The 20,304-nt window shown below is 42.3% G+C and overlaps 1 protein-coding gene across 1 annotated transcript in view; it reads left to right on the forward strand.

Moving 5' to 3' along the window:
* map2 (microtubule-associated protein 2) overlaps nucleotides 1-20,304 on the forward strand; it is a 362,870-nt gene that overhangs the window by 239,055 nt on the left and 103,511 nt on the right. Inside the window, exons 5-6 of the mRNA XM_041201434.1 lie at nucleotides 7,674-7,718; nucleotides 19,803-19,910. Coding sequence (XP_041057368.1) covers nucleotides 7,674-7,718; nucleotides 19,803-19,910 — 153 coding nt within the window. The remainder of the gene's footprint in view (nucleotides 1-7,673; nucleotides 7,719-19,802; nucleotides 19,911-20,304) is intronic.

Genomic DNA, 20,304 nt, shown 5'->3' on the forward strand with positions numbered 1-20,304 from the left:
TAATTGGGGATCAGGGGAGTTGAGAGGTAGTCAGGGGCTGCTGTTTGCGGGGTAGTTGAGCAGTGAGGAGAGTCAATACCATAGTGGCCGAGGAATTAGCAGTGGTTTTAGTCCTTCTAACTTTTCCTGGGCAATCATTCTGCTAATAGAGTTGAAATTATCCAAAGTCTCCGATTTAAATCGGAGTTTAAGATGGTTCCCGGTGCAGAGTAATTGCCCTTCGGAAGTTTAAACTTAGCATACTACTTTTTATGATGGAAGCGTATGTACATGTTCCATTTATCTATGAAGTTTAACTTTTGTCCGTGTAGTGAAGCTGTCATAGAAGAAATCTAAGATGGCCAAAATTCTAGAAATTTCCCATAAGTTGTAGTCCACAAAACAAAATTGGCTCAAATGGTTGCAGTTCAATGTCAGGACAAAATTGACATATGAGACACAAATTGAGACCTAATGTTTCAGAGGACTTAATTATGATATTTGATTTTGTAGAAAAAGCAAGCTAATGATAGCTACATAGTAGCTGCTTCAGATCTTAAAATAAGTGTGTACAGAAACCCTGGTTGCCAGAGAAATTCTTTTAGGTTTGCCAGCATGCACAGTTTATTAGTATTAGTTTTCTTATAGCCTCTTGTTGCATTTTCTGTCTCCAAGCTCAAAAAAAATTTAATCAGCTTCCTTTAGTATTAATTTAGCTTTAAATGATGCAAAAGGAGATTCAGAGATGCAAACTAACATAATTGTAGCATTTTCTTCAATGAAGACAAAGAATAACATAACATTTGGTATCTGCGTTAATTGTTCTGGATGCTGACTTGTGTGACTTTGTCCTTGGTTAAAGCATTCTAAAGTAAGAAGCCTTTACAATAATGTAGTCACAATTGTACAATTTGCAAAAGCTGGTTAAAGTTAAGTTATTTAGAACAATTATCTGTTGCACCTATAGCCATTCAGTATTGGTGAATTCACTATGTCAGCCAATCAATTTCATCTGAAGGTGATCTGAAGGTGGACTAGTAATGTACTTCAGATTTTCTAAAAATCCAGCATAATTTATGAATAGATGTCATTTTGTTGACCATTGCCTTCCATCAGGGGTACCATGTTGTAGCTTTCCACAGACATTTGTCAAGTCATGAGCCTATTGAACCTGTTAGCTGTAGGTTTAAAAATGTTTCCTGCTATTAACCCTGCACTTTCATGACCTTGTCGTTGGGGAAAGAATTATTTCAGGTAACTGTTCAATTAAATGAAGTATAGCACATTTTGGAGCAAAAGGCACAACTTATATGAATCTCTTTTTTTTAACTGAATTAGCAAATCTCCTGTACTATTGATCACAGCAAGTTGGGGGGAGCTGCAGTGCATTTTTCCTCCGAGGGGGTTTATGAAAAGTTTGTATTTGGTCAGATGATAAAGCACCACAACCACTTAAATAATTAATCAGTGCATGTCACATAAGCGAGAAAACCATTTAGAGTAGTGTCTACAGTTGAAACCCTATCAGTTTAGGATGTGGGTGTGTAAGTGCTGGGATTTAGTAGCACTACAATAGGGATCTGAAGCTTAGCAGTATGGGGCTTTCCTTGGTTTGCTAGCACTGTGGAGAGGTCAACCTCGAGGCTTAGCTGGCTTAAGGGTTAGGGAGCAGGAGGTAGAATTAAGGTTTTTAGTTCATTAATGTATTCCCAGAGTCTGTCAGCACTGGGGAGAGTATCCAGGTCTGACAGCAATGGTTTATAAGAGATTGCTGTAGTTATGAAATCCCGGTTTTAAATTTGTTTCTGAAATATAACTAAATTCTATATTCCTTTAGTGAATAAAGAGTTGGATAAATAAGGTTGAAGATTCCAATCTGTGGGCCAGATTTTCATCAAGGAGGTGGGTATCAAAGTTGTGTGCAGTGTAGAAGAAAGGATATCCCAGAAGGGTCAAGGACAGAATCTATTTGGCTAGAACTAAGGAACAAAAAAGGTGCAATTACATTGCTCGGTCTAGTCTACTGAGGGAAGCGAGAGTAGAAATTGCAAAGGTACTGGCCATAATTTTCCAATCTTCCTTCTACTTACGGGTAATACCAGATGACTGCAAAGTTGCAAACGTTGTTCAAGAAAGGGTGTAGAGATGAGCCCAGTAGCTACAGGCAGTCAGTTTAACTTCAGTGGTGGGGTAACTTCTAGAAACAATAATTCAGGGCAAATCTAATAGTCACATGAACAAATGCGGGTTAATTAAGGAAAGCCAACGAGATTCCTTGAAGGAAAATCATGTTTCACTAACTTGCTGGAGTTTTTTGAAGAGGTAACAGGGAGGTTGATGAGGGCAATGCTGTTGATTTGATATATAAGGACTTAAAAGGCATTTGGTACAGTGCCACACAACAGACTTGGGAGCAAAGTTATAGCTCATGGAATGAAAGGGACAGTAACAACATGGATATGAAATTGGCTGAGTGAAAGGAAACATAGTGACTAATTGATGGTTTTTGGGTTGGAGGAAGGTTTGTAGTGGAGTTTCCCAGCGGTCAGTGTTGGGACCCTTGATTTTCCTGATGTGTATTAATGACCTTGACCTTGGCGTATAGGGCAGAATTTCAAAATTTGCAATTGATATGAAACTTGGAAGTATTGTGAACTGTGAAGTGGGCAGTCTGGAAATTCAAAAGGACATAGATAAGTTGGAGGAGTGAGCAGAAAGGGGGCAGAAGAAGTTCAATGTGGGGAAATGTGAAGTGATTCCTTTTACCAGGAAGAACATGGAGAGACAATATAAAAGATAAAACTGTAAAGCAGGTGCTGGAGCAAAGGGACCTAGGTGTATATGTGCACAATTCATTGATGGCAGTAGAACAAGTTCAGAGTGCAGTTAATAAAGCATACAGTTTCTTAGGCTTTATTAATAGGGGGAATAGAGTACAAGAGCAAGGAGATCATGTTGAACTTGTGTAAGTCACTAGTTCGGCCTCAGCTAGGGTATTGCATCCAGGCTTGGGTGCTGTACTTTAGGAAGGATGTGAAGGCATTGCAAAAAGTGCAGAAAAGATTAAGAATGGTTCCAGAGATGAGGAACTTCAGTTATGAAGATAGATTTGAGAAGTTAAAATTGTTTACCTTGGAGAAAAGAAGGCTGAGAGGAGATTTGATGAGGTATTCAAATTCATGAGGGGTCTGGACGGAGTAGGGAAAAACTTCCCATTTGTAAAAGGATTGAGAATGAGAGGGCACAGATTTAAAGTAATTTGCAAAAGAAGCAAAAGTAATATATGAAAAAACTTTCATGCAGCAAATAGTTAATGTCTGGAATGCACTGTCTGAGAATGCGGTGGAGGCAGATTCAATCGAAGCATGCAAAATGGACTTAAACTGTCATCTGAAAAGGAAGAATGTACAGGGTTACAGGGAGAAAGCAGCAGAGCGGCACTATGAATTGTTCATTCAGAGAGCCAGTGCAGACATGATGGGCTAAATGGTTTCCTGAACTGTTACAGTTCTGTGATTCTGTGACCAGTTTTTTTTCCCAAATTACATCATTATGAATGCTTGGCTGATATCCAAGAATGGCTAATGGACTCAGCCCCCTGGGTAATGTTGATAACCTTGTAGGGAATGCTAGCTGTGTTTAATAGACATCTTTATTACCTTGCAATAATCTTCTTCGAAGAGTTTTTTTTGATACCTGTTTGCTTGTTTAAATAAGATTAAGTGGTGAAGTGGATTAAAGCTTTTTGACATTGATACTATGAATGGCTGTGTGTGATTGACAGCTGTATGAGAAGGTTGAGGGACAATGTTTTTCAAGGGGAATATTGAATGACTGTTTCTTTTTAGTTTTCCCAAGACTAGGGCACCCCATGCTTCACCACTCCCCTACGTGCATTGAATTACATTTACTAACAAAACAACCCTGGCGCCATTAAAATTAGTGGAGGGACTGTTTGAAATGCCCAACCCAGCAATGAAATTGGAAAAGTCAGGAGCACTGCCTGTAGACTTGCTATTTGCTTCCTTATCCCAGCTTGGCAGAAATAGCTTGAAATGGGAATGGGGCAGGGAATCCTAGAATGGAGTTTCCCCGCCATTTTTAAAGGCCTCCAAATGTTCAACTCCATGAAAATCTGGGCCTATATCTACTTTACCCACCAGATCAGAATATAAACATACTGTTGTTTAGTAATATTTGAATTCCTCGCTTTCTCACTAAGTCTCCCACTCTTAGGGCAGAATCTTGTTCGGGCATTGGGGTTACACCTACCGACTTGAGAGCTGCTGAGAAACCCCTAGAATCAAAATCCTGGGGCTGGAAGTCTCGCCCACTGAGAGCTGCTGGCCAATCAGAGGCCAGAAGCTCGTGCTCAGCAGAGCCAGTGGGAGGGGTGTGAGCATTGTGATTGCTGCCAGAAGGACAGGCACTGGAGTCCCCGGATTGCAGTGCAACCCAGACGACAGGTAAGTAATGTTGTGGGAGAGAGGGAAGCGGTGTAGGGGGTGCAGCAGGAGACGGCAAAGTTTCACAAAATAGGGGTCGTGGGCACAGGGTTGCAGGGCAGTTGGCAGCAAGGACAGGGGCATGGCTCTCAGTTGGCTCCCTTTTCTAATGTCCAGCCCCTTGATCAAGGGCTATTAGCGTTCCCCCCTCACACTCCCCAGGAAGTGACAAGCTGGTTGCATGGTATTAGGTGACAAGCCCCTCCACATCTGGGTTAATACTAGTGGTGGCAGGATGAGGCCCTTAGGAGGTCATTAACTGGCCATTTAAGAGCCTCAATAGATAGTGAGGCAGGAAGGTGGACCATGCACTTCCCGCCCAGAACTAAATTTTGGCAGAGGTGGGGGAGCGGCAGGTTTCTGGTACACCATCATTCCGCCTAATTACATGACCTCCCTGCCTCCAAACTCACCACCAGTGAGAGCAGAAGATTCTGCCCTTAATTTCATTTTTTCTTTCACTTTTAAAATTAAATTCTTAAATTTCATGAATAAAGCCTTTGATATGTCCCCTACTTTTTCCTTCAATTTATTTGGAAAACAGTCAAGCACACACATACTGGTAGACACTGAAGTCAAGCAGTAGCCTCAATAGCCTCAATATTAACCAACCCACCTCCACCCACCCCCTTGTTGGGTGGGGTGAGGTCAGGAGACAAGGTGGTTAACCCTAAAAAGCACACAGCACGAACCCAATCCAACATATATGCACCTGCTGATGTTTTTAATGGTGGCAGGTAGCATGGTGTGCAAATGCCCCTTTTTTGGAGAGGTGGGATACTTATTTCGCATCTTGGAGGCTGATTTAAATTTAACTGCTGCTGCACTTGCTTCAGGAGAAGCTCAGGAAACCTGACAGTGAAAGAGAGAAGGGGACTACTTTTTTATATCACATACTTTACCGATGATTAGACAATTAGATTAATACATGGTATTTTACAAATTCTTTAAGTGTTTTTTTTTAGGTGCAGCAAAAGAATTCTTCTCAGCAAAACTGAACATTTCTCCAAAAGAAAACATTTGTACTTGTAAAACAAAGCTGTAAATAAATCAAATTTATTGCAGAAAATCTTCATTAAGTTGGTTGCTATCAGGTGCATTTTGTGAATTACATTTCTTTTTGTTCTGTTTGTAAATTCTCATTTCGACCAACCTTTCATAAACAAACCCTAAGTCTCGTCTTTTGCTGTAACCTTCAAGATTGTGGTTTTATTTAATGCAGTGGCTGACAGCCACTGTAGTTCCTTCATATAATAATCCTTATATTTATGGTAAAAGGTATCACTGGGTTCATGGAAATAAGATAATGGGCAGAATTGCCTGGTCCTGTTGGCAGTGGGCATCATGGCGGGTATGAGCAGACAATATGGTGAGAAGGTCAAAAATTGGTTTTATGCCACCCTGAGACCAGTTTGCGACTGTCTGCTCCACCCTTCGCTGGTGGGACGTGTTTCCCGCCGCTGCATATCAGTATCCTAATTTCAATGCTTTATCATCTCATTATAAGCCCTGCTTGCCGGAATCATTCCCTCACACTGGATCATCTGGGCACGTCAGCATGATTGCGTGCCAGTGTGCTTGACAATTGTACACAAGTGATGTGCATCTGGCGAGCTGCACTTTCCTTAGGACTTCGAGGTTTGTTTGCCTACCTTGCTCCGGCAGCACTTGTGGTTATTCGTGCCAGCCTTTGCTGGCAGCACCATGTCACTTTTAGGGGGGCTCATGGGTAGGTCACTACCTACCAGACCAGCCATAGGACTAAGGTTTGCTTGGGGAAGGGGAAGAAATCGCCTCAGGCAAGGGAAGAGGCTGCAGGGCGAGGTCTTTACTGGGGAAGGATGATATCGCACGGCGTGTATATCCCATGTTGATCTATGCAAGTGGCCTCAAGATGGTGAGGCTGTCTCCAGATGAGGCCAGATAGAGATATGAGGGTGTGTGTGAGAGAGTTTTGATGTCCCTTGAGCTGGCAGTGAGTGAGCTGCCAGTGAATGTGTGTTGGGCTTGTGAGTGTGAGAATTTAGTGCTATTAGATGGTTGCCTTACCTTGGCAGCACAGATTACATTATTCATCTTCTTTCTGCCCTGGATGGCCAACCTCTGTGCAGCAATGGCTCTGACCAGCACTGCCACCGCCTCCCAAGCCAGAGTGTTGATATTGCTGGATCTCCTGCAACCAGAGCTAGGGTGGAGGACAACATAGTGGCCTCTTCTGTAAGTCAATCAGCATGTGCCACCTCCAGCACAGGGTAAGCAGAATAGTTGTTGAAAGCTGTAATCTTTGTAGTGTTGTATGCCTGGAATGATGAAGTAACACTGATGGAGGAACACTGGGTAACATGGTGCTGTGGTAGTTTCTAATAATAACCCATAGGTCGATGTTGTTCACCAGTTACCGATACAGAATACCACAAATAGGAGAAAGATGTTCTGGTCAAGATAAATACAGATGATTATTCTGAATGCAAGAATGATGATAGACCAAAGATGCTATAATTCCCCCATTGTGGCATCAACATGAAGGTTTTCATCTAAGAATTCAATAAACCCGACTTACCAAGACTGACCAGGAATAAAATGTTTTTTTTTGTTGCATCCAGGTTCAACAAATGAAATGGGGAATGAAAGGATAGAAGTTGACATTAAAATCACACTGGAAACTAGCCTAGTGTTGGGTGGGTACTTTTTGTAATCCATAGGATTCCTGGTAGTGAAATGCCAACATACATACATTATATATGTTATATACTTGGTTCTAACAAGATAAACTGGGATACTACTTGCCTATCTTTGCTTATGATACTATCAAATCTTTGATGGCAATGCTCACCTGTAAAAGATTAGCTAGTTCCCTTGATTTGTCTAGCAATACATATAGGTATGTGTTATGATCTTTGTGTCCAATTGTGTTACTAATAAAATAGTAACCATAATAATCAGAAAACAATGTGCTCTTATGGAAAGGGCACCATTTTAATTGTAATTGTTTATTGCAACAGTGTTGTAAGGTATGCCCCAGAACTTTTTGTATTTTGCAGGGCGGATCTCTTGCCTTTCACCAAACTAAAAGAGAAATTCTTAAAATCAGGATTGGATGTGTAGCATTTAATTTTGTTCTCAGGGTGATGTCCGTGCGCCTTAAACACAACCTTTTTCCTTTGTCTTCTTTCCAATTTTTTCTTGCAGCATCTGGAAGAAGTTGTGACATTAAACCAGTTCCTGCACCAGAAGGTAAGATATCTGGCTTGCATTATCTTCATTATCAAAAACATTGATACATTGCTCAAATTTTAAAAAATATCGGATTCAGGTTGTTTCAATGCTACATCCAGAAGTAGTTGTTGACTTTAGAATGGGCATATTTTTGTTTTGCGTGTAATAGAATGTATAGAATTGATGTTCTTCATATACATTGGAGGCAATTTGACTGGCAGAGATTTGCATGAGTGGACTGTCTGAAGGGCAAATCTGAGAAGGCTATCAAGGAGGAAGTTGGAAGAATTGAGTTTGGATATAATCAAGTAAAGCTGAGAGTCTTTGCAGCAGTCTAGGTGAGGTTAAAATTAAGACAGATGATTTTACTGAGGCAGAAGTAAAGAAATCTTTATAATGGATAAGATACATGAAGCATGATGTTCAACTTGGGGTCACTTAGGCTGTTGAGGTTATGCACTAGTTACTTCAGCTTCAGAGAGCAGCCAGGATGGAATCCAAGTCAATAGTCTGTAGACAAAAACCAAAATACCTGGAAAAACTCAGCAGGTCTGGCAGCATCTGCGGAGAGGTTCCTCACCACAGATGCTGCCAGACCTGCTGAGTTTTTCCACGTATTTTTGTTTTTGTTTTGGATTTCCAGCATCCGCAGTTCTTTGCTTTTATCAATAGTCTGTAGAATTTGGCTGAAGCCAAATTGACTGTTATTGACCTTTTCTATGTTCAGTTAAAGGAAATTCAGGCTTACCGACGACTTGATGTTGGGCATGAACGATGGTGGTGAGGTCATGCTGGGTGATAACAGCAGGCACACGGAAACGTAGTTTTTACATGTTTATGGATAACATCACGACTCACTGGGGATAGTGCACTATAATGTCAAGCCCCATTGTTCCTTGAGCCTTAACAAATGTGAAAAATTTGGTCAAACCATCAGATTTCCCCAATTCTACCGAACTGTTTAATTTAGGTTAACAGAATACGAGCACCAGGTTTGTAAACTTAATAAGTAAAGAACTGTTCATTGAACAAATTGTCTTTAGTAGCAAAATAAAGAAATATTAACTGCTAATTTCTAACCCTATAACTTCAACTCTACTGCCGCCTTAAATCCCTACACACACACTACATAAGACATACAAAACGTAGATTTTAAGGGTGGGAAAAACAGCTCAATAACACCAATCTGGAGTATGGGATGCAATGGTTTGATTTTGATCGATGTCTTCCAAATTCGTTTCAGTTCTTGTTGATGAAAAAAGGTGGTCTTCCAGCACTTTCAGTATTTAGTTCATTGGCTGAGAACTTGCTTTTCAATATCTCTAACAGTGATTTTCCCCTTTGCCTCTTGACAAGGGTTTTCAGAGAGAGAACAGGTTATAGAAATATGAGGAAGGGAGATTTTAGATGTTTTCTCTTTGAAGGCCAGAAACTTTCTGTTGTGGAATTACTGGAATTTCCCACACATTGGAGAAAGAGGTTTTAGGTCTTACTCCAATCCACAATCCAACAGAAAATTAAAATATATGTTCTTCACAACAGTCCAACAATGTAAAAATATATGTTCCTTACAATAATGTCTCCAAGGGATAACAACATAAATGAGAAAACTGGGGATGGGAACCCAATGGTACCATAAGTGAGACATTAATCTTTCACTTCAAAGTCCAGGCAATTGTTTCTTACTTGCTCATTGGTCCTGTTTGGATTTTGTGAGCATTTGGAAAGGACCATTTTTAACATTGAATTTATGATTTATCTGCTAATGACGCAAACATCAAAGACTGTTACTGTTAGCAACTTGGGAACATGGATTTAAACATAATTTGTGATCTCTATAACATACACATCTATGTGACCCATGATGACAGAAAGTTTGGACATTTCCAGTTAAAACATTGCGCAGCAGTCACGCACCTTTATCATTCGAGCTTTGCAGTTATAAATCAAGAACTGTGTGCATAACATAAACTGGTACATTTCTGAGTTAGTCAAAACTACACTTCTGCAAATGAGCAATATGGTTTCACAATATAGCAGAAATGCTGACTGTGATTTTGTTTCTGTAGCCTATAATTTGTATGGAAGGTAGTTTGAGAGATCATGCTCACTACTGTACTTAACCTGGACGATTGATGCTGCTAAGAACATGTGAATTTAATTGTTCTGTTTTAATTTTTTAATGGTATTTTCCATTGTCTCTTATTTAAAAATAATTATGACTGTAGCTAATATGAATTCTGAGTGTAAGTTCAGGACTTTCTTTTCAAATTCATACCCCCTCGCTTTCAAGTGATACTGATGTATTTTAATGATTTTATAAATGTTAACTGAATTTAGTATAGAAACAAAATATTGAGTAGTTTTGTTAATGGATGAAAAATCCCATTCTGATATCTACAGTTTTATTTATTTTCTTATTTAATTTATGTTGTTAAAAGCATCGGGTCTTCCCCACAATTAAGGACCCCAGGGACGGAACTTTTGCCCACTCGAGGACTGCCAGCCAATCAGAGGCCGACAGTTCACCCACCAGAGGGCCAGGATCAACTTGAGGCCCCAGACCAAAGATGAGTGAGTGTGGGATGGGGTTCACAGGAGAGGGGAGAATGGGGTCAGAGGAAAGGGGTGGGGGTGGTTCTCAGTTGGCCCCCTCCCCTTCATGAAGCCAGGTCACTTGATGAGGCACCGAGTACCTTGAACAAGGGACTCCCCCACCACCCCCCAAACGGTGTGGCTCTCCACGCATCTACATGCCTTCCCACCCTGGACTTAATCGAATGGAGGCAGGAAGGCGGTGGGGTCCCCACCTGGTACCGTCACACATGATTAAGTGCCCTCTCACTTCCATACTTGCCACCTGGGGTAGGCATTAAATTGCGCTCCATGTGTCTGGAATAGTAATCCAGACAGTGCAAATCCAAATCCTACAAAGGCAGTTTAAGAATTTTAATTGAGTTTAAAATAAGTAATCTCCAAATAAATCTGGTCGGTATCAATAAAAGTGCCTATGAAGTTGTCAAAATGTCATGAAAATCCAATTGGTTCATAAGGGTCAGAACCTGCTGTTCTTATCTGGTATGGCCTATATGTAACTCTAGTCTCTCAATAACTGCCTTCTAAAATAGCCTAACAAATGATTCAATTGTGAGGGATAGATAATAAATGCCAGACTTGCTTGCAGTGCCCACAATTACCTTTTTTTCCAGAAAAACTTGTTTTATTCTGGACTGTTCTTAGTTCTCATGACTTCATCCTTTTCCACTCTGAACTTTTATTGAACCCCAGTAGGGGGAAAAAAAAGGCTGAGTACAATACTCTTAATTCATTGTATGACTCAATCTGGTGCTTTATATTTCCAAATCACACCCATTAGTAAGGTTGAAATATTGTCATTAGAGATAGCAGAATTTTGCTAATTCATTGCTCTGTAAAACAAATTGTCATTAATTGTTCAAATATAGTTACTGCTTACAGGATGGTGCTAATGGTTTTAATGAGGTTCATTTTTACACCAGTACAGAGTTGGTATCCCTAACCTTTGGCACTGTATCTTCACGGTCCTGGTCATTCCAATATAAACAGATACTGAATGAAAACTAGATATTTACCAGGAAGAAAGAGAGAGGGAACAACAGAAGACAAAGTTGTACCAATGTACATACATGCATCCAGCAGTCAGATTGAGTCCATTGGTAAAAGCTTAGGAAAAGTCTGCATTTGGCAGAGGAAGAAGATTTCTTGGGGGGAAAAAAGTCTTTACTTCAACAAGTAAAATTTTTTTCACAAATCCCTATTTATGGAAACTTGCAACATGAGATGACAGTGTAGTTTAGGCATGACCATTCTAAAATTAGGGAGAGTTTAATTCCATGACAAGCATGAATTATGTTTAATAAGTTCCTTTTAGTTGTGCATTTGAAAGAGAATAACCCTTTATAACCTACTGTATATCAAGAACATTAAATATCCCAGTAAGGCTTTAATGTTACAATAGAATGTGAATAAAATTGTAATGAAGTGTGTTGTATTTCACTAATTGACAAAAGAGATGGTGAAGCTTTTCGTCTTGCTCTCATCAGGACACTTCACAAGAATATAAGGGGGAAAGAAACAATTTATACTGTATGACAAGAGAGTGCATCATTGGTTGGCAACTAGACTTTGATTGGTAGATTCTACCAATCAGCAGTCTCTTCTCATACAGTATAAATTGTTAAATGCAAAATACTGCGGATGCTGGAAATCTGAAACAAAAACAGAAAATGCTGGAAAAACTCAGCAGGTCTGGCATCATCTGTGTAGAGGGAAACAGAGTGAACATTTCGAGTCCGAATGACGTCCATTTCGAATCTGTATGAAGGGTCATACGGACTCGAAACGTTAACTCTGTTTCTCCCTACACAGGTGCTGCTAGACCTGCTGAGTTTTTCCAGCATTTTCTGTTTTTGTTTCAGTACAAATTGTTGTTTTTCCCTTATCAGAATAAAATTTTCTTTAGTTTTCTTTGTGTAATTTTCCTCTTTGTTTTTCAGTCCTTTTTTCTGTTCTCCTGCCTTATTTCTTCTCTGTCCCTTTTTTATACATTTGTTTCTCTGTTGTATTCATTGTTTTGCCCCTACCTTTTTATTGACTTATTGGAGGTCTTCCTGAGCTCCATGCTGAAAATGTAGGAAGTCACATAAGTACATGGACAACAGAAAGAAATGCATGAAATTGCAGCAATGGCAAATGACATTACTTGGATTATGACGTTTATTTGCACCACAAATTGCTGGAACACCAATAGGATAATTGACAAAACAAAAACAGAATTACCTGGAAAAACTCAGCAGGTCTGGCAGCATCGGTGGAGAAGAAAAGAGTTGACGTTTCGAGTCCTCATGACCCTTCCACAGAACTGAGCGAATATAAGGAGAGGGGTGAAATATAAGCTGGTTTAAGTTGGGGGGTGGTGGGGGGGGTGTTGGTGTGGTTGTAGGGACAAGCAAGTAGTGATAGGGCAGATAATCAAAAGATGTCACAGACAAAAGAACACAGAGGTGTTGAAGGTAGTGATATTATCTAAACGAATGTGCTAATTAAGAATGGATGGTAGGGCACTCAAGGTACAGCTCTGGTGGGGTGGAAAGACTAGCGGGGCATAAAAGATTTAAAAATAATGGAAATAGGTGGGAAAAGAAAAATCTATATAAATTATTGGAAAAAACAAAAGGAAGGGGGAAGAAACAGAAAGGGGGTGGGAATGGAGGAGGGAGTTCAAGATCTAAAGTTGTTGAATTCAGTATTCAGTCCGGAAGGCTGTAAAGTGCCTAGATGGCTTCCCCCGCATCCAGGGTGCAATAGACTGCACTCGTGGCCATCAAGGCACCAGCAGGTGAGCCTGGTGCCTTCGTCAACAGGAAGGGCTTCCACTCCAGGAACGTGCAGATCCTGCAAGTATGCGCAAGGTAGCCAGGCAGCTCCCAAGATGCCTACATCCTCAGACACTCCCAGGTGCCGGGTCTCTTCAGTGCTCCAGCCCGGCTTGATGGATGGCTGCTGGGAAACAAGGGCTATCCCCTCAGAAGGTGACTCATGAAGCCTCTCTGCCATCCAAGAACAGAAGCTGAGCAGTAGTACAATAGAAGTCATGCCTCCACAAGGGCTGTGGTGGAGAGAACCATCGGTCTTCTCAAAATGCACTTCAGATGCCTGGACCATTCTGGGGGTGCACTCCGGTCCCCTCAGATCAAGTGTCGCTTATAGTGGTTGCATGCTGCACTCTGCACAATCAAGCTCTGCAAAGGGGGGACGCTGTGGATGAAGAAGATGTAGATGGAGTGGCTGGGGCTAAGCACGATGAGTCCAGCAGTGAGTCCGAGGATGAGCAAGCACAGGGAATGATGAGGGGGCACAGGCTGACCTTGGCATGTGTCCAGGGAGGCAGGGATACCCGGGATGCTCTAATCCAAGGAACCTTTAGCTAGCACAGCATAACTGGATGTACAACGCAAGGCTGGCATGTATCCTCCATCTTTGATACCTCATCTGTCTGGATAGGAGGATTGGCGATGGACGCCATCAATAAATCTGAAAGACACACAAATCATTCATCCAATCTCAGGAATCCATGCACCATTCCAAATAAACAGCCATTTGAGACAGCATTAATTTAATATCGGGACCAAAGTCTTGTCAAATTACAGAAATCAAAATGTGTTGGACTTCACACAAAGTTCTAATCAACTCTTGGGGGCTGCAACAGAAAACCACCAGTGATGAACACAGGGTGTGCCTAAGGTGCCTTCATCTTTCATTTGTCGGTGCCTTGTCTTTGTGGTGCCCTGTCGCTGGCAGTGGCATCTGAGACGGCTTGCTCTCTCTGATGTCCTGTTGGCCTCGATGACCTTAATGGACGTCCTCTGGCCCGTCGAGCCTGTGATGGACCCTGGCATCACCCCAGTTGTCTCAGCCTCATTGGATGCCTCAGTCACTAGCAGAGGGGCGAAGGGGCTGCGGCCCTCATCCGCAGCGTCCTGAGAGGCACAAACAGAGATGACAGGCTGCTGCTCCATCGACATGAGGTCCGTTTGGCCCCCCCTGCTCACCATAGATGGATGGGCACTGAGGTGGGATACCTGGTGGCCAAACTACCACCCACACAGGCACTGACCAGACGAGGTCAATGCCCCTGTGAGGGCGCGCAGCTTCGAGCGCAACCCCAGGAACCCCTGGTCCTGTCCCTGGAGCTGCCTCTCCATGAGAGTCACCGCTCTCCACAGAGGAAGCTTGGCGCTCAGCCATGATGCTCAATGCATCGGCCATGCCCCACATAGACTCCTCCACCACTGACGCCAAGCCAAGCAGAGCCTTATGTATCTCGGCCAGATGTTCCCAAGCACCCGGCCGCATGTCAGCACTTGGCTGCATTGCCCACGACTCCAGAGCTCATCATCTGCCACAGACTAAGCATGTGCCTGGGCCCCTTCAGTCCTCTGACTGCAGGCGCCTTCGGCACTCTATCTCTGCCAGCTGCTCCAGCAACTGTGGAGTGCCCTCTCTGCTGTGACCCGGGACACTAGCCGAAGAGGTGCCAGTATCTGCGCTGGTGCCTGCCTGACAGAGATGGTGTGACGGTTCTAATGATGAAACTTCATGCCCTTCAGGTGTCAGAGGGGGCCCCTGCTGCTGCTGCTGCTGCTCCTGCTCCCGGGCGTGCGCTGATTATGCTGAAAGGGAGAGTGAGGACGTTCGATCAGTTAGCCTGTGGGCATTGTCAATGTACATGCCTGTCCCCCGGCTCATTAAGCGCTCATCATTCCACACGCATTGGGCAAGCCATGTTGGTAACGTCATTCACTGAGCAATCAGCAATGGCATGGATGTTGGGAGACTACTGGCGCTGTGAGTGCTGGCCATACGTACCTACCCATGGAACCCCAACCTCTCCGGCTCCAGTGGACCTGGGCACGTGCTGCCTTTCCAGGTCCAGTACCTCCTGCTCGTTGCAGCTGAGCATCAATACCTGGGCTGGCCCACCGCCATTCCTCAGCTGCTCGGCGCTGTTATAGGAATTCTTCTGCAAATGAAAAAGTTGCATTGATAAGTGATACTTGTACCATCAATCTCCTCACAGCTGGCCCACCCCAAGCTCAGTTGGCCTCTGCAGGTCTGCAGTGCATCCTTCCTCCACTGGTGGCTGGCACTCACTACTATGCCTGGTCCTTTCCCCCTCTGCTCTCCCCCACATGCTGCCTTCATCACAGTTGGGGACACACAGTTGTACCAGCCGTTGCAAGGAGGAACAATGACATGGAGCGCAGAAGGCAGAACATCCATATGTGTTAATGTAACCCCTCTGTTTAAGAAGGGAGTGAGGCAAAAGACGGGAAATTACAGGCCGACTAGCCTGAGTCCATTATTAAGGATGAGATTTCAGAGTACTTGGAAGTGCATGGTAAAATAGGGCAAAGTCAGCATGGTTTCATCAAGGGGAGGTCATGCCTGACAAATCTGTTAGAATTCTTTGAGGAGATAACGAGCAGGTTAGACACAGGAGAGCCAATGGATGTCAGGCACTTCGGTTGGAAGAATAGAGGCATAGAGTATTTTCTAAATAGAGAGAGAATTCAGAAATCTGGAGTGCAAGGGGACTTGGGAGTCCTAGTCCAGGATCCTCTTAAGGTTAACTTGCAGGATGAGTCGGTAGTTAGGAAGGCAAATGCAATGTTGGCATTTATTTCGAGAGGACTAGAATATAAAAGCAGGGATGTGCTGCTGAGGCTTTATAAGGCTCTGGTCAGAGCACATTTAGAATATTGTGAGCAATTCTGGGCCCCATATCTCAGGAAGGATGTGCTGGCCCTGGAGAGGGTCCAGAGGAGGTTCACGAGAATGATCCCAGGAATGAAAGGCTTAACATATGAGGAACATTTGAGGACTCTGGGTCTATACTCGATGGAGTTTAGAAGGATGAGGGGGGATCTGATTGAAACTTACAGAATACTGAAAGGCCTGGATAGAGTGGACATGGGGAAGATGTTTCCATTAGTAGGAGAGACTAGGACCCGAGGGCACAGCTTGAGAGTAAAGGGAAGACCTTTTAGAACAGAGATGAGGAGAAACTTCTTTAGCCAGTGAGTGGTGAATCTATGGAATTCATTGCCACAGAAGGCTGTGGAGGCCAGGTCATTGAGCGTATTTAAGACCGAGATAGATAGGTTCTTGATTGGTAAGGGGATCAAAGGTTATGGGGAGAAGGCGGGAGAATGGGGTTGAGAAACTTATCAGCCATGATTGAAGGGTGGAGCAGACTCGATGGGCCGAATGGCCTAATTTCTGCTCCTTTGTCTTATGGTCTTATGTGCCACAGCACCTTGAACATCCCCTCCCGCCATATCATCACCCTGACTTCCACATGTCGTGGAGTTCGACCAGTGTGCCTGGGTGTATCTCCTCCAGGTTGAACACGTCAGAGTCATATGGGTGTCACTGCACTACATGCTGTGGATGCAGAATCCATCTCATCTCAACCCTCTCATGCTGACGAATGCAAAGGCAATTTCCGGTGGACCACCCAGCTAAGGACACATGCCGTCACTAACTCATTGAACCCAGGCCACTCAGACATGGGTCGACCGCCAGTGGAGGAAAAGTTTACGTGATGGGTGAAGTGAATTATGCCAATATGCTACTCACCCTTCCTGTGCGCAGCAGGTCATTGAAGTGTTTGTGGCACTGGGTCCATGAGCGCCGCGCCACATCGTGGGAGCTCACAATCTCCGCAACCTCCTCCCACACACGCTTTGTCAAGTGGGGTGGCCTCCTCCTCTTGTCCTCGGGGAAAAGCACATCCCCTTGAGGAGGGCAGCAAGGCACTCATCAGAAAACCTGGGTGCACACTGGCCACTGGCCCTACCTTCCTGCATGTCTCTTTCTGATTTGCCTTAACCCCAACCTCTGGCTATGTACAGCAGCCTTGGTGTGGCTGCAGCTTGGCCTTTAAACAGGCTGCTGGGTTGCCATTGGACCCGGCAGTGATTGCCTTTCCACCTGCGCCCGCCCATTCCCGTCATCCCCAGGAGTCGCCAAATGTGCTGGGCAGGCCTTAATTGGCCCGCCTGCACGAAATGATGGCGATTGGGACCATGCCCACACCCACACTCCCCACCCGATATGGGGACAATTCTCCCCCAGGTGTGCTAAATGTGAAAGTGTTTTTGCTACTTGAAGCATAGCAGTCCTGTCCATCATGATCAGGAACAGTGGAACACGCAATGGGTACATCGTGGTACTGTCTTACAGAAACATAGGAATTTTTAGATGGACATCTACTCTACCTTTCCTAATAATTACATGATATGATACTGAAGTTGTTGTCTAATCATAGCAATTAATCTCTACCAATTAGCCCACACCAGAATCAGATATGATATGACAAAAACTCCACAAGTGGACAGCTTTGGTCCAAAATCATCTCTCCCCTCACAAGAACAGTACATTTAGCAAATCATGTCTCAAATTACTCATATACTGTATCTCAAAATGTTATTTCCTGAAATAATTCTGAATGGTTTTAATTTCCAAATGTCAAAACAGCTTTGTGTCCTGAATATTATTGCCTCCTGATGCTAATAAGGATGTGGATGATGAGACTGGCCTAAAAATACTATCTAAGTTGAGTACCATAATAGGATCATAAATCATGTCGTTAACAGGGTGTCCTAGACACTAATCGCCTGTCACAAATGGCTGTGGTGGCAATAATTTATATTAACATTGTAAATCCAGCAATTTTGTGATTTGCAATTAATTTAAATGAGAAGCCTCATAAAGGGAAGATATTTTATTGACTTTGGTAAGGCTAAAGTAGGAGTGGTGCAACTTGTCCAGCAATTTGTAGAGAATCTGACTGTTGACTTATCCTTTTATGCTGCAAATTGCTGGATTAATTGTAAATTAATAATGACAGATGTCATTCATGCTTCATGATAATTCCAGCAATTTCTGACCCATGAAAGTTTGCACTAATTTCTCAGTTTTACTTTAGTCTTGTGCTCACAGCTGACATTACTTTTGTATTTGTCCAAATCATTTACGGCCACCTGGAAGTTCAATTGTTCTTGACACAATATTTGAATAAGAATAGACTGAGGTCATGCAGGGCTATTTTACAAGGATTTACCTAATTGCTCCACCCCTCTTCCACTTCCTCCCATACCTTTTTATTTCCACATCCATGCTTATTTGTGAAAACAGAGGTAATGTACTTGCTCAGTATTTATCCTTACTCATTATCTATAAGATTTCCCTTTCTCATCTTCAATCAGCTGTATCCTTTTTAAACTATTTTACTTTCCAATGTTTATAATTGTTTTCACTGTTTTCCTTCATATTTCTCACTAGTCTTTCTTTATGACCTTTTTTAGTTTTCATATTTTTTTTTCTTACCCTCTATATTTTGTTTTGGACTTGATTTTCCTTTGCATTCTTAATCCCAGATTAAAATAGTTTAAATCTTATTTTAATTTTAAATCCTCTACTAATCCATGGAACTCAAATTTTTCCTGTACTATCTTTACTACTTCTGAGAATAGGTCTGCATGTGTCCAAATCATCTCATGTTATTTTTAAGCATTGTCCAATTTGCAAACTTTTCCTTCCAGTTTATCTAGTCATGTTTCCTTTTCATCTCATTGAACTTAGAAGAAAACACAAGTTTTAGTTGCAATGAAGTAAATTATACAATCATGATATTCTAATCCAGCCATTATAAAATAGTGTATCTGCTAGCCGTGAAGAAAACCACCTTTATAGGCTGAAATATCAATTCAAAAAATAAAACAGATATTTCCTTATATTGTTGATTGATAATGTAGCATTTTCCAAGGGCAAGAGCAACGATTATTCTCTATTTGACAAAGTGTGTTCTTATTTAACCTCGTTTTCCCATAGCTAGTGCTTGACCGGTAACTTAAAAGGGATAGGACAGGTTAAACACAGCTCCATAGCAGCAATTATGCATCACTACTGTGAACAACTACTTCATAACACAATGGGAGAGCAGCTGATTCACTAAAATGAATGGAATAACTTAAGCAGAATAAATGTTTTCCTCAAATTGTATTACTACCTGTACAGTAGGACATTTAAGTTTCAAATATAGTGCATCAAAGCATAAAACATCTAGAACTAGGGGGCATAATTTAGAAATAACAGGTCTCCCATTTAAGACAGAGATGAGGAGGAATTTTTTCTCTGAGGGCCATTAGTCCTTGAAATTCTCTTCTACAGAGAGCACTGGAGGTTGGGTCATTAAATCTGATTTAGACAAGAGTTTTGATCTGCAGGTGAATCAAGGGTTATCGGTGGGGGGAGGGGGGGTGGGCGTGGGCAGGAAGTGGAGTTAAGGCAACAATCGGATTAGCCATGATCTTATTCAATGGCAGAGCAGGCGCGATGGGCTGAATGGCCTACTCCTATTTCTTATGCTCTTATTCTGTTGATCACAATGTGTTTTCTTTGACTTTTTATTCATTCATTTATATTTTGGAGGCTCAAGTGTCACTAACAAAACTAATCACATTCAAAAACTGACTAACTTTCCTCATATCTGTTCAGCAGAAGTAATCTCTGCCAGGATTGTACAGGAGGTCACAGCTGAGGCAGTGGCAGTGGTCAAAGGAGAACAAGTGAAAGATACTGTACCGAGAGAGCAGCCTTCTGCAGGTATAGAAGCTATATCCTTGATGGTATTGTTCATGATGAGATGGAGTGATGTTTACTTGTTGGAAATGCCACTTGAAACCTTCTCCTGCACTTAAAAACTGAAAACCATTTCACCAATATGTAGAGGATCTATTACCCTAAGGGGCTTTGGTTATTTAATCATTTTATTTTTGATCTGGTCTAGGTTGATGATGTTGGAATTTACCCTGATAGATGTTAAAAAAAAACCGTAAACAAAATACTTTTGGAGCAGGTTAACTTAATTACTGCAAAGGCTGGGAAGAGGGTTGGAGGGTAGGGTGCATGAACATCAGGAGCACATAGTTGCCAGTAGGTTGGTACTTAATCAGTTGATGTATTTATGGAACATGCCGGAATCCTTAGCTTGCATAAA

The sequence above is a fragment of the Carcharodon carcharias genome, chromosome 12 (genome assembly GCF_017639515.1).
Source record: "Carcharodon carcharias isolate sCarCar2 chromosome 12, sCarCar2.pri, whole genome shotgun sequence".
NCBI classification, from domain to species: domain Eukaryota; kingdom Metazoa; phylum Chordata; class Chondrichthyes; order Lamniformes; family Lamnidae; genus Carcharodon; species Carcharodon carcharias.